Raw genomic sequence first — 12791 nt, forward strand, 5'->3', positions numbered from 1 at the left:
TGCTCATTCATGGGTTAATCCCAGATTATTACCCTTATAGCATTCTGTCGTTGCTGATCTGCCTCGATACCTATTCTTAAATACGATGAAGATCCCGAAGAAAGGATGCCGACTTCATCCTGATGACCTGAAGCAGAGGAATGAAGACATCAGTGTAATGGATTGATCTCTTCAAGAAGAGCAACCAAAGACGAGAAGATTCGTTAGGATTTCGTAACCAGACCTTTCCCCCTAGTCCCCCTCTTAAATCTCGGGACGAGATTTCTTGTAGTGGAGGAGAATTGTGACGCCCGGATAGTCACGCTACAGTAATCCTTCGCTAATGATGCCACGTCACCATTATTACTGTTGCTAATCTCTCGTTAATTCAAAAACCGATTCAAATTCAAATTCAAAATCAAGTAAACAATAAAAGTTTTCAAATTTTAAAACTAAAATGTTCGGAGTGAACAAAATAATGCACAGGTAATTATTGTGGAGAAACCACAATTTTATAATATGTTAAAGGCTCTAGAGTAATTAAAACAGCAGCTGTGACAATTAATTAAATGCCTTTTATAATTAATAATAATGCAAACTATTTTTATTAGGTGTCAAACTTTTTGGGGCAGTAGAATAAATTATAACATTAATTTAGGAGTTGTATTTATATTTTATAAAACAGAAGTTAAAAGAATAAAATAGAAAAGAAAACAGAAAACAAAGCTAAAAAAAACATAAAAATAGAAACACCCCCCCCCACGCTGGGCCGAGCGGCCCAGCTGGCCTCCGCACCGGCCGGCCCACCAGGCCCAGCCGGCCCTCCTCTCTGGCCTACAAGGCCACCTCCCCGAACCCTAACCCCCACCCGATCCCCACTCTCCCCCACTCGCACCACTCGCTCTCTCCCCCTCCCCCCGATCCAGTTCTGGATCGGGATCGGGACAAACCCCCCCCCCACCGACGCTCGAACCCCCCCGGATCCCGACCACCACCGCTCGTCCTCACCCCCCCCTCCTCGCCGGACGCCGTGGACGCGCGCCGTCCCGCCGCTGCCCGTCGCCAGACCTCGCCGTCCCCGTCTTCCACCTCGCCGGAACCTCGTCACCGCCGCCCGGAGGATCACCTCGCCGGAACCCCCCCCCCCCGCTGGATCTGGATCGGCACCCGAGCCGATCCCCGGTGCCCGCGCTCGCCGTCGTTCACCGTCACCACGCCGGACCCCGTCGCCCGCCTCCTCGGCTACCACCTCGTCGTCCCGCTTCTCGCCAACCACCTCGAGCCACTGCCTCCCCGTCCGGCTCACTGTGAGCCCCGCGCCCTCCTCTTTCCTCTGTGCTCCGGCCTCCCCTCCCCTAGCTCGTTCGCCACTGTCACCGGCGCCCGTCGCCGCGCTCGACCTACAGTGGTCGCGCTCCCGCGCGCGCCCTCCCCATCGCCGTGCACGCCCGCGCCGTCTCCGGTCGCGCCCGATGCGCGCTCACCATGCCCCCGACCGCGCACAGGTCCCCGACGCCGGCCTGCGCGTGGCCCTGCCCGTCGACGCCCGCGGCGGGCCACCACCGCTGCCTGCCGGCCGAGTACCGCCGGCGCCGTCACCTCTGTGCGTGCGTGCACAGCCGCGGCACGAGCCGGCTGTGTCACCGCCACATGGGACCGGCCCTAATTAGCTTAGGGGCTAATCCCCTTTAAAACAAAACCCCCTGGAGTATGACTACTGGGCCCCACCCTGTAAAATAAAATAAATATTAACAAAAAAATAATAAACTTAATTAATTAATTAATTAACTAAATTAATTAAGTTAATTAATCCTAGTTAATTAACCTAATTAACTAATTAGTTTAATTAAACAGTAATTAGATTAGCTAAACATTAATTAGACTAAACAGTCAATGACGAACGGGACCCACCTGTCAGGTTGACCACGTCAACCCTGTTGACTGCTGACGTCAGCATGACATCATGCTGACGTCATAAATTCATTTTCGAATTAAATAATTAATTAGTTAAATTTCAGAAATTAATAAAATCTTTAGAAAATTATATCTTTTAATCCGTAACTCGGATTAAAATATTTTCAACATGAAAGTTGATCAGAACGACGAGACGATTCCGGATACGCAGTCCGCTCGTCCGCCACACACCCCTAACCTATCGAACTCGCAACTTTTCCCCTCCGGTTCATCTGTCCGAAAACGCAAAACACCGGGAATACTTTTCCGGATGTTTTCCCCCCTTCACCGGTATCACCTACTACCGCGTTAGGGCACACCGAACACCGCGTATTGCCTTGTTATATTTTTTGATGCTTTGTTTGCTCTGTATTCATTATTTCTTCCCCCTCTTCTCTCCGGTAGACTACGAGACCGACGCTGCTGCTGACCAGTTCGACTACGGAGTTGACGACCCCTCTCTCTTGCCAGAGCAACCAGGCAAGCCCCCCCCCCTTGATCACCAGATATCGCCTATTCTCCTCTATACTGCTTGCATTAGAGTAGTGTAGCATGTTACTGCTTTCCGTTAATCCTATTCTGATGCATAGCCTGACATTGTCGCTACATCTGTTGATACCTTACCTGCAATCCTAAATGCTTAGTATAGGATGCTAGTTTATCATCATTGGCCCTACATTCTTGTCAGTCTGCCTTGCTATACTATCGGGCCGTGATCACTTGGGAGGTGATCACGGGTATATACTATACATACATACATACTATACAGATGGTGACTAAAGTCGGGTCAGCTCATTGAGTACCCGCAAGTGATTCTGACGAGGGGGCTGAAAGGACAGGTGGCTCCATCCCGGTAGAGGTGGGCCTGGGTTCCCGACGGCCCTCGACTGTTACTTTGTGGCGGAGCGACAGGGCAGGTTGAGACCACCTAGGAGACAGGTGGGCCTGGCCCTGTTCGGCGTTCGCGGATACTTAACACGCTTAACGAGATCTTGGTATTTGATCTGAGTCGGCTACGAGCCTATACGCACTAACCATCTACGTGGGAGTAGTTATGGGTATCCCGACGTCGTGGTATCAGCCGAAGCACTTCAGACGTCAGCGACGGAGCGGCGCGCGCCGGATTGGACTGGAACGCCTACTAGGGCTAGGTCTGCTTTCGGCCGCCCTCGCAACGTGCAGGTGTGCTATGGGCGATGGGCCCAGACCCCTGTGCGCTTAGGTTTAGACCGGCGTGCTGGCCTCTCTGTTGTGCCTAGGTGGGGCTGCGACGTGTTGATCTTCCGAGGCCGGGCATGACCCAGGAAAGTGTGTCCGGCCAAATGGGATCGAGCGTGTTGGGTTATGTGGTGCACCCCTGCAGGGAAGTTAATCTATTCGAATAGCCGTGATCTTCGGTAACAGGACGACTTGGAGTTGTACCTTGACCTTATGACAACTAGAACCGGATACTTAATAAAACACACCCTTCCAAGTTCCACAGACAACCCGGTGATCGCTTTTCCGCAGGGCGACGAGGAGAGGATCGCCGGGTAGGATTATGCTATGCGATGCGACTGGAGATGCGCTTGGAGATGCTACTTGGATATGCTACTTGGAGATGCTACTTGGAGGACTTCAATCTACTCTCTTCTACATGCTGCAAGACGGAGGCTGCCAGAAGCGTAGTCTTCGACAGGATTAGCTATCCCCCTCTTATTCTGGCATTCTGCAGTTCAGTCCACTGATATGGCCTCCTTACACATATACCCATGCATATGTAGTGTAGTTCCTTGCTTGCGAGTACTTTGGATGAGTACTCACGGTTGCTTTCTCCCCCCTTTTTCCCCTTTCCTTTCTTTCTGGTTGTCGCAACCAGATGTTGGAGTCCAGGAGCCAGACGCCACCGTCGACGACGACCCCTACTACACCGGAGGTGCCTACTACTACGTGCAGCCCGCTGATGACGACCAGGAGTAGTTAGGAGGATCCCAGGCAGGAGGCCTGCGCCTCTTTCGATCTGTATCCCAGTTTGTGCTAGCCTTCTTAAGGCAAACTTGTTTAACTTATGTCTGTACTCAGATATTGTTGCTTCCGCTGACTCGTCTATGATCGAGCACTTGTATTCGAGCCCTCGAGGCCCCTGGCTTGTATTATGATGCTTGTATGACTTATTTTAGTTTTAGAGTTGTGTTGTGATATCTTCCCGTGAGTCCCTGATCTTGATCGTACACATTTGCGTGCATGATTAGTGTACGATTGAATCGGGGGCATCACAGTTTTGCAGGAACATAAAGACTAAGGACGTGGCAGAGAAGTTGTAGCAGAACGGCGCAGAACATGAAGACTAAAAACGGTAGCAGAATTATGTCTCACTTTTACATAGGAGTTGCATTTTTTGTTTCTAGACTTTGATTCGTGTGTTCTAGACCTGATTAGGGAGGTTGTCCTTGAAGTGCTTTTTTGTCACTTCATAAAACTTTCTATCCCACTTCTATAATGGTTGTTACACTATATGCTTTTTTTTTCTTTCTGGAAACCATAGTTTTGTTATCAATGTTACAAAAAACAGCAGGTAAAGGAAGAAAGACGAATTCCAAGAAAAAGCAACTTACTAGGTATTTTTCTACTCCCTCCGTCCGAAAATACTTGTCATCAAAATGAACAAAAAGGGATGCATCTAGAACTAAAATACATCTAGATACATCCCCTTTTATTCATTTTGATGACAAGTATTTCCGGACGGAGGGAGTACTATCTCTCTCCCCTACATCTTTATTTTTTTGCAGTAGTGAACATGTTCTTCTTTTACATTTCAATTCAAAATGTACTCATTTTTACAGAACAATTTGCCTGTTTTTCATTCATGAAAATTAAGATGGTTGATAATTCATGGGGAAATAGGAGGGGGTGACTGGGTATGTTATTTTTGCCTGCAAAACTAAACCTGCTTACAAATCTATTCAGAGTTGCCCCCCCCCCCCCTATGTATGAAACTTGCCCAAGACTTGAAAATGTCAAAGTCTTGTTAGCTAAACACATTATCTGCTCGAAATTAACATTGTTTTTGCCTAGATTTGCAAACATCAATTTGCTGGTTTAGAAACTAGTGTAAATGCATACATCCCAACAAATCTTGTGTTGTTACGGGGGAAACCGAAGTTGCTTGCAGATATAATTTAACTTGCCAACCATGTGGATGCAACTTGTCTACAACCATGTGGGTGCAACTTGTCTACAATTGCCACCCATGTGGGGTGGAACAGAATCTGCTTCCATATCTGACTTGTTAACCCTGTGGATGGAAATTGTCTACAATTCTACGCATCCTCCTCTACTTTTTCCCTACGTTTTATCCTTTTTTTGCTGCAGCAATGAGGGAGGCCATGAGGGAAAGGACGAAGATGGACATACCAGCAGATGTAGGAGAGGGGCAGGGCTAACGGGGGAGGGGGTGGGGGGCAAGAGTTTTCTAGTAGGTGTTGTTGGATTTTTGGGGCTAGGTCAAACTTCAGCTATAGCCATGGAGTTGTGGATCCAGCAACAATGGCGTCCTTGGGGGCAAACGAGGGGGAGGAAGAAAGAGAAGCAGGGAGAAGGGTCCAGATGCATAGGGTAGGTATGATGCTACCTGAGGTTAGCGTAGGGTGGACGCTGGTTTGGGCAGCGGCGTCCAGCTGCGTTTCTGATTCGGTCCTTGATTTGGTGGGGACTGAATCTTTTCCGTTGCGGGGCGCACGCGGGGGGTTTCCTTTTACGTATGACAACTGACAGGGGGGTTTCCTTTTAAGGGTGTGTGCCCCCATCAACAATCTAGCCAACGGGTGCCAGCGAGTCGCGTCCATGCTTTAAACAGTAAAAGTAGACATCCAAACAGGCCAAATTGGCCTCCCCACAGCATGCATGGCCCACATGCAACCTACCAAACATGCCATTGGGTAATCTAATATAACTACTGTCATTTACAATAATATGAGTGACCACAAATTTCTATAGCTACAGAGACAAGTTATATTTGATCAAATGGCATTTTTTTATCTCTTTGAACAGATAAGTGACAGGCTATATTTCATCATCTCCTTGGGTAGCAAGAACTGTCAAAAATTCAGAAGAATGGCAAGCTAAAAATGTCATGCCGAAGTTTTGCTGCCCCTCACAATTGGTTGTTCACCTTCAAACTCTGATATCACGATGAGTGAATCCGTCATTTCAAGAGAAAGTGGCTGCAACTTGTTCGTAGGATTTATATGCTGCCATGGTTAAACAATAGATGAATTATGGTTGCCAATATTCCCAAAGTGAAAACTGAAAAGAGCGCCAGTCAACAAAAAGTAGATCTAAAGAAGCAAGATAGCTTCTGAATAGTGAAGTTAGAAAGAACCTTATGTTAGGATCTTATGTACTTAGAGAACACCATTTCCACATTATCTAACAAATAAAAAGAGAGTATTAACCTGCTTCTGGTCCTTAAAATAACCAATGGCAACTTCACGACGCAAAACTGCCCTTTCAGACAGCTCAGTGAATGATATTTTCTCTCCTTCCTTCATGTACAGTCCTACTTCCTACAGTGAGCACATGCAGCAGGACAGATGATTTACTGACCAGAAGCAGAGAATGCACAGGGATACTAATTACGATCATATTACCTTAATATAAATCTCATCTCCCTCAGCATCCAGAATATCCTTCCATACTTCATTCAGCTCACTACATTCCGCAACTACATTTCATTTTTATCATGAGATAGAGCCCTTTTTAGGAAAATAAAGAGACAACTACTCCCTCCGTCCCTAAATATAAGTCTTTGTAGAGATTTCACTATGGACCACATACGGAGCAAAATGAGTGAATCTATATTCTAAAATGCATCTAGATACATCCGTATGTGGTCCATAGTGAAATCTCTCCAAAGACTTATATTTAGGAACGGAGGGAGTAGTAAGTACACAACCAACCTTGTGCCGTCACAAGACTCATAACTTCCTCTGCTCCAATAAATGAAAGGGAGGGTCTTATTCTAGTTATCTGCATAAAATGCAGAGGTAGGAACTTATTTCCAAAATTTAAACACATTTGATGAACTGAGCAGTTGAGATATAATAAGATTCTTACTTGCTTTCCCAGCCCCGTGTCTACAATTTCTGATACAAGATGTTGAACCTATAGGACGCATTAAAGTAAGAATTTGTAAATTCGAGCAAATTGGCATTTCTTTTAGCATGGGAGTATTTATCAGATAACATGACTAACTGAACAAGGCCAGATTAAGTTTATGTCCAGGGGGCACGAAACAAAATAGCCTTGGAGAACGGTCTATTTTGTTGAGCCACTAGCAACGCAAAAGAGTAGTGATTTGTTGATTCAGGGTCAAGTTTTAGTCTTTCCAGACAGTTCACATTATCAATATGTTACATGCCCCACAAGAAATGCATAGCAGCGCTTTGATGAGAAACACGGATGTTCAGTTTCACATTTCTTAACATTGTTTGTAGTGAGAACTGACCTTAATGTCATTTTTGTGGCAAATATTTTCAGCAAGGAGAAGGGTATATGCCAATTGCTTATCAGCCTGTACAGTATCTGCAAAGCCACATACACAGATGAAACTTCTCCATATATAACAGGGAAATAGTACAGTAATTCAAAGGTGCATTAGAGAGCACGTGCTCCTGGACGCAGAAAACCTATTTTCCAAATGTCAAACGTTTCTGAAAACAATTACACATGTAGAAGTTTGAGCCCTTATTGTGCATGCAAATTTTCTGCAAAAGAATATCAGTTTTGCACCCGGTGTAAGGAAACAAGTTTAGTGTTGTACCTTTTTAGAGCTGAATTTGTTATTTTCAAAGCGCAAAAAGGTTCCTTTTCCATACAAATATACACGCATACGAATGACTCCCGATATATGTAACTTTTTTTTTGTAGAATTGCATGCACCAGCCAATTTTTTCATCCAAAGGTCCGAACCGAGAGAGATGGGAGATACGTGGGCAGTGAAAGCCGGGGCAGACCAGAATTATTTATAGCATTAATTGAGTTTTGAACCCTAAACCTCTTGGTTGGAAGTTGTACGCAACCGACCATTTCACACGTGGAACTGATGTAAGCCGCAATGGTTCTTATTAATAGGGTTTTGGCAGGGTCTTCAGATCGAGACCTGTTGGCTCTAACACCATATAGATTTGCATGCACCAGCCAATTCACTTAAAAGTCCAAATTGACGGAGAAGAGTAGGTACTTCAACACTTCCCACATGTCTAGGCTATGTCAGGTCTTAGACATGGAATTGATGTAGGCCACAAATATTTTTGTTAGACAGGTCTTAAATTCAGGACCTCTTGGCTCTAATACCTCGTATTGAATTGCATGCACCTCTCAGTTCACCCAAGAGTCCGAACTAATAGAGAAGGGCAGACATAGTTCAGAACCTGGCTACTGCATTTTTAAATAAACAATTGCAGCCCACTTTAGAGGGGCAGGGGGACTATAAGTACATTGCGCACTTTTCCCGTCAACTTGAGTTTTTTGGGTGAGCTGGCTGTGCATTCAATACTATATTTTGATGCAAAAAAATCGAATTTACTGTTCATCCCAGCTGCAGGTGCAGGTGCAGTTTGTAGTCATTTACTGATGCAAGAAATAGCATATTTCTGTTGTTGGCATGTTACTTGTACCTCCAATGAGCCAGTCTCTATCGGATATCACCACGACTGAAAGAGGAACATTTTTGTCACACTTGGCAGATTTCCTAATGTTAATAATCGCTTCCTTTAAAGTATCATAGTTCATAGGACATCCCACCTGTACGAAACATTATCACATAAAAATTAGGAAATAATAAGAGTAGGGCTAAGATCAAGTCCATGGACCATTCTGTCCGTGAGCTTCAAAGGTTACTGCATAAAAGAGAGAGAGGACCTTATGAGTAACTTTAATATTTTTAAGTTGGCTCTGCATAAGGGGGTTGACAACACTCGTCCGCTCTGTAATAGGGGTTTCTGACAATATTTCCTGCACATTAAGTGAATTTGTTATACAAGTTCCACCGTAAGCACTAGTATTAAAACTGAGAGCAGTATATTTATTTCTTGTACCCTCTGAGTCTACACATACCAATACACTACCAGGTCCAAGGTAATTATCATATTCTCGAATCATATCAGTAACTTTTGGCCTCCAACCAACAATAAGTATGCATTCCCTTGGTCCCAGTGTACATTCGCTGCTCTGCATAAAGCTAATTTGATGAACCCAGTAATTTGACAAGGGGAAATTTTCACCAATACATCATCACACTGAATTACCTTAGAGAATGATTTTGACGGCCGCTCTACAATGTTCTTTAGCCGCGTTTCCTTCAGCTCAGTAACCACACTAGAAGATCTTTGACCCTCTTTTGGTTCTGAGTAACTAACTGAACTATCTGTTCGTTCAGATATATTTAAAACTGAATACTGTGATTTTCTCCTCCCGCAGACAGGAGAAATAAGAAGCAACTGTGAAGGAACGAAATGAAGAGTGCATCAGGGAATCAACTAGGAAATTATAGGCCAAGCCTCTTGTCAAGACTGATGGTACAAATGCAAAATAATGTAACATCGACCCATCATAATGTTTCCTATAAATAATATAGTTCATGCTGCATTTTCCTTGTCTCCCAAAAATAATACTTCATGGAAAAGGTCCAAAGATATCTGTAACATGTTCATAACATCGCATATGCTTATATCAGTGTTAAGTAAGAACTAAAAGGATATGTAACATAAAGCAAGGGTGCAACAAAATATGGTAATGAACATATTTAACAGAAAATTGTAATAATTTTTTGAAGTGGCAAAATTTGAGTAGTTACTTTGACAAATGGCTTAGGAAAACCAGTTATGAAAAAAACTAACAACAGATTTTTCTTGTGGAATCTTAGACCTGGAGAAAAGGCTTTGATTGGTAGCCCCTAATATAGAAAACAAAAGCCAGAAAATACATACTTTATCTGTTTCTTTCAATACTTCATCATCACCTGGGTGGAAGTGAATCCCACCAGACCGAAAAATACCACAAACGACTGCCTGATGATGAGCATAAAGGGGAATCACAACAAAGAAGTGATGCAGACTGCTGAGTTTAGGCATTCACTTATTTGAAACAACATTACATCTTGGACTTTACGTCTCACGTCCTTAAACTTCATGCCTCCTACTTCAGGAATGCTGAAAATGTTGAAAACATTCTCTGCAGGATAAAACAAAACAAGTCACAAGACCAAGTAGGATAATGGTCCTATCATTTAGGCTAAAAACAAGGCTGATACAGGTAAACAATTAATGCAAGGCAAAAGCATGCATACGAACCAATAATGAGTTTTAGTCAGAAATGTGTACAGGTAGACTGCAACGAGTATGGATAGGGTAGGAATAGAGTTTGAGTCGGACTCATGTATCCTAGGCAAGTAGCATAAGGATGGGAGGGGGCACACATTGTAAATAAAATCATGAGAGGCTGTTCGGCGAGGGTGTCAGTCAGATCAGATTGCCGGATTTGCCAAGAGTGGATGACGACTTGGTGGCCAAGTCTGCAAGAGGAGGTGGTCAGACCAGTGGCTGGGACCGGTCTGACCAACCATCAATCCAGAACACTGGTGGAGGTCACGCATATGGGGGAGTGTCGATGATTAATTCACCGTTCATCTTACGATTGTGCTAGAGGTCATGAAAGACAAACGATAAGAGCCCAGAGTTAGCGTCCACCTTATCGTGTCCGATAGTTTAGCTCTATTCACCTATTACAAGCTGGACCTGTATTGCTATGGGCAAAACAGGCCAGAGTATACACATGATACATATGCAAATATACCCCCTATAGAAAGGAGGAACCACACAAATCTATGGTGGGTCTACAGCACTCAGTTTGGAAAGAAAATAGCTGTGTTGAGCTCGATTTTGTGCCTTCGTGAATAAATGTGCTATTTGAAGCTTGGAGGGCATGAACTGGTGAGTCCTTCTAAGCACATGTGATATAAGTCCAGAATTTGTTGAAAGATAGCAAAAGGCTGAAGCTTTTTTTTTTAGAAAAGGAGGTTAAACCCCCGGGCTCTGCATCAATCGATGCATGCAGCCATCTTTATTAATTACTCCACAAACGTCTGACAAGAACATACATCAATCCACCCGAAGCCACCACTCACACCTACAAACTCGATAATGTGGAGTGCTGTCACTCCCCATATCTAAAACCGGTGTCGTCGCCGATCCATCCACATAACGTATCGAGACCAACATCCGGTGCAGCCTACCTAAAGCACACACCACATGCACACGTTTTAGGAGCCGCCATCATCATTGGACCACTAACCTATCTTCAGGAGAGAGATCCGCATCATCCTTGCCAGTCCGGACATCCGTTGACGCCACCACGGCGCCTAACGGCGCCACCGCCCTGCGCTCATCTGTCCAAACGCGAAGACTCTAGAAGAACGGTCGTGCGTAGCACCTGCCAATCGGGCATGACTCAGCATAGCACCTGTCGGTCCGGTATGACTTGACAGCTCCACCGAAGCTCCACGCAAGACGAAGCCACTCCACCTCATGCCTCTGTCTTCTAGCGCTGCTCCACAAACGATGCTCCCAAGAGAGAAACGGCACCGTAGTACCGCTACCGTCTGATCTGGAAGACCAGATCCTAGGATTTCCCCCGAAGCAGCACGAGTGGGTCGACAACAGTTACACAACGATGCCTTCATCAAGGTAGCGGTGCAAAGCGCCGCCATCGCCTGCCAACGGCTCGGTTTTCACCAGCAACTATGTCTTCCTGACTCGTAGCCGGGACTAGATGACGAATCTCGAGATCCGACCACCCAGCCGCTGGCCGACCACCTTTGACAGAAGAGATGACCACCACCGTTGGCTGCACCGGCCAGAACAGATCTGACCGGAGGTGTCGCCGACGCAACCACCAGACCCTCCACGTTGTCGCCGCCGATCCAAAGGTAGATGGCGCCGCCGCCGCCGCCCGAACAGAGCTAGTCGCCGCCTCCGACACCGCCGCGTTGTAGCCATCGATCGGATCGGGCGTGCTTCCATACGAATCGGGGCCCCGCACAACCCCAGAGATGCGGGAGAGAGGTGATGTCCTCCGCCACCGCCGTCGGCCCCCGGGCTTAGGCCGGCGGCGTCCCTCGGCGGCGGCGGAGGGAGGAGAGGAGGGAGTGCGGGCTGGCGGTGGCTAGGTTTTTGGGTGCCGCCCGAGTCGCCCTAGCGGCGGACTACGCGGAGGCCCTTCGTTGGGTTCGTACGACAGTTGTAGCACTAGCAAAAGGTTGAAGCTGGTCTTGAGTCATTTAAATTTCGTTTGCTAGGAGATAGGAGTGTCAATTGTCAATGTTCCGGATCCGACAGTGCTATAGGAGGTGTATGATGGATAACTAATTTGTTCGAAGTGTAAAAGTGCATCTAATCCCCTTGGTGGATTTTGGTAATTAATGTTAACATATCTGAAGGAACTAATGTTTTAACTAGCTTATCTTAGTAAAGTTCCATTCGGTTGCAACAAAGGAGATGAAAGGTAACCCCACCAAATTTGCATGAAGACAAGTTTTGGCCAAGCCAAGGACTTAGTTTTTACATTTTAGTGATCCAAGATCACATTGAGTCATAGGTATGCCAATACTATCAAAAGGGGAATGTGGTGCCTAAGCTGAGTCTCTTGCCATATGTGCTTAAAGATCAAAGTCTAAAGTCCTCAAAAGACTTACATTTCTCCACTATATGTACCTAAGTTTCATTCCTTCAGAGCCTCTGAGCCACTATCCAGATATAGCCATTCTAAAACCCTAGTTGACCACTTGGAACCACCAAGATAGTTGACCACTTCTCTGTATCCTC

The 12791-nt window shown here is 45.6% G+C and overlaps 1 protein-coding gene across 1 annotated transcript in view; it reads right to left on the reverse strand.

Annotated features, from left to right (window-relative positions):
• Window positions 1–5850: 5850 nt before the first annotated feature.
• LOC123117557 (putative ion channel POLLUX-like 2) overlaps window positions 5851–12791 on the reverse strand; it is a 42577-nt gene continuing 35636 nt past the window's right edge. The window contains exons 13-24 of the mRNA XM_044538289.1: window positions 10067–10143; window positions 9900–9980; window positions 9219–9410; window positions 9028–9141; window positions 8833–8925; window positions 8589–8715; window positions 7418–7494; window positions 7027–7074; window positions 6870–6939; window positions 6561–6634; window positions 6366–6476; window positions 5851–6161 (exon numbers count right to left, since the gene is read on the reverse strand). Coding sequence (XP_044394224.1) covers window positions 6042–6161; window positions 6366–6476; window positions 6561–6634; window positions 6870–6939; window positions 7027–7074; window positions 7418–7494; window positions 8589–8715; window positions 8833–8925; window positions 9028–9141; window positions 9219–9410; window positions 9900–9980; window positions 10067–10143 — 1184 coding nt within the window. The 3' untranslated portion in view covers window positions 5851–6041. The remainder of the gene's footprint in view (window positions 6162–6365; window positions 6477–6560; window positions 6635–6869; window positions 6940–7026; window positions 7075–7417; window positions 7495–8588; window positions 8716–8832; window positions 8926–9027; window positions 9142–9218; window positions 9411–9899; window positions 9981–10066; window positions 10144–12791) is intronic.

This window comes from Triticum aestivum, chromosome 1B, assembly GCF_018294505.1.
Source record: "Triticum aestivum cultivar Chinese Spring chromosome 1B, IWGSC CS RefSeq v2.1, whole genome shotgun sequence".
Lineage (NCBI taxonomy): Eukaryota > Viridiplantae > Streptophyta > Magnoliopsida > Poales > Poaceae > Triticum > Triticum aestivum.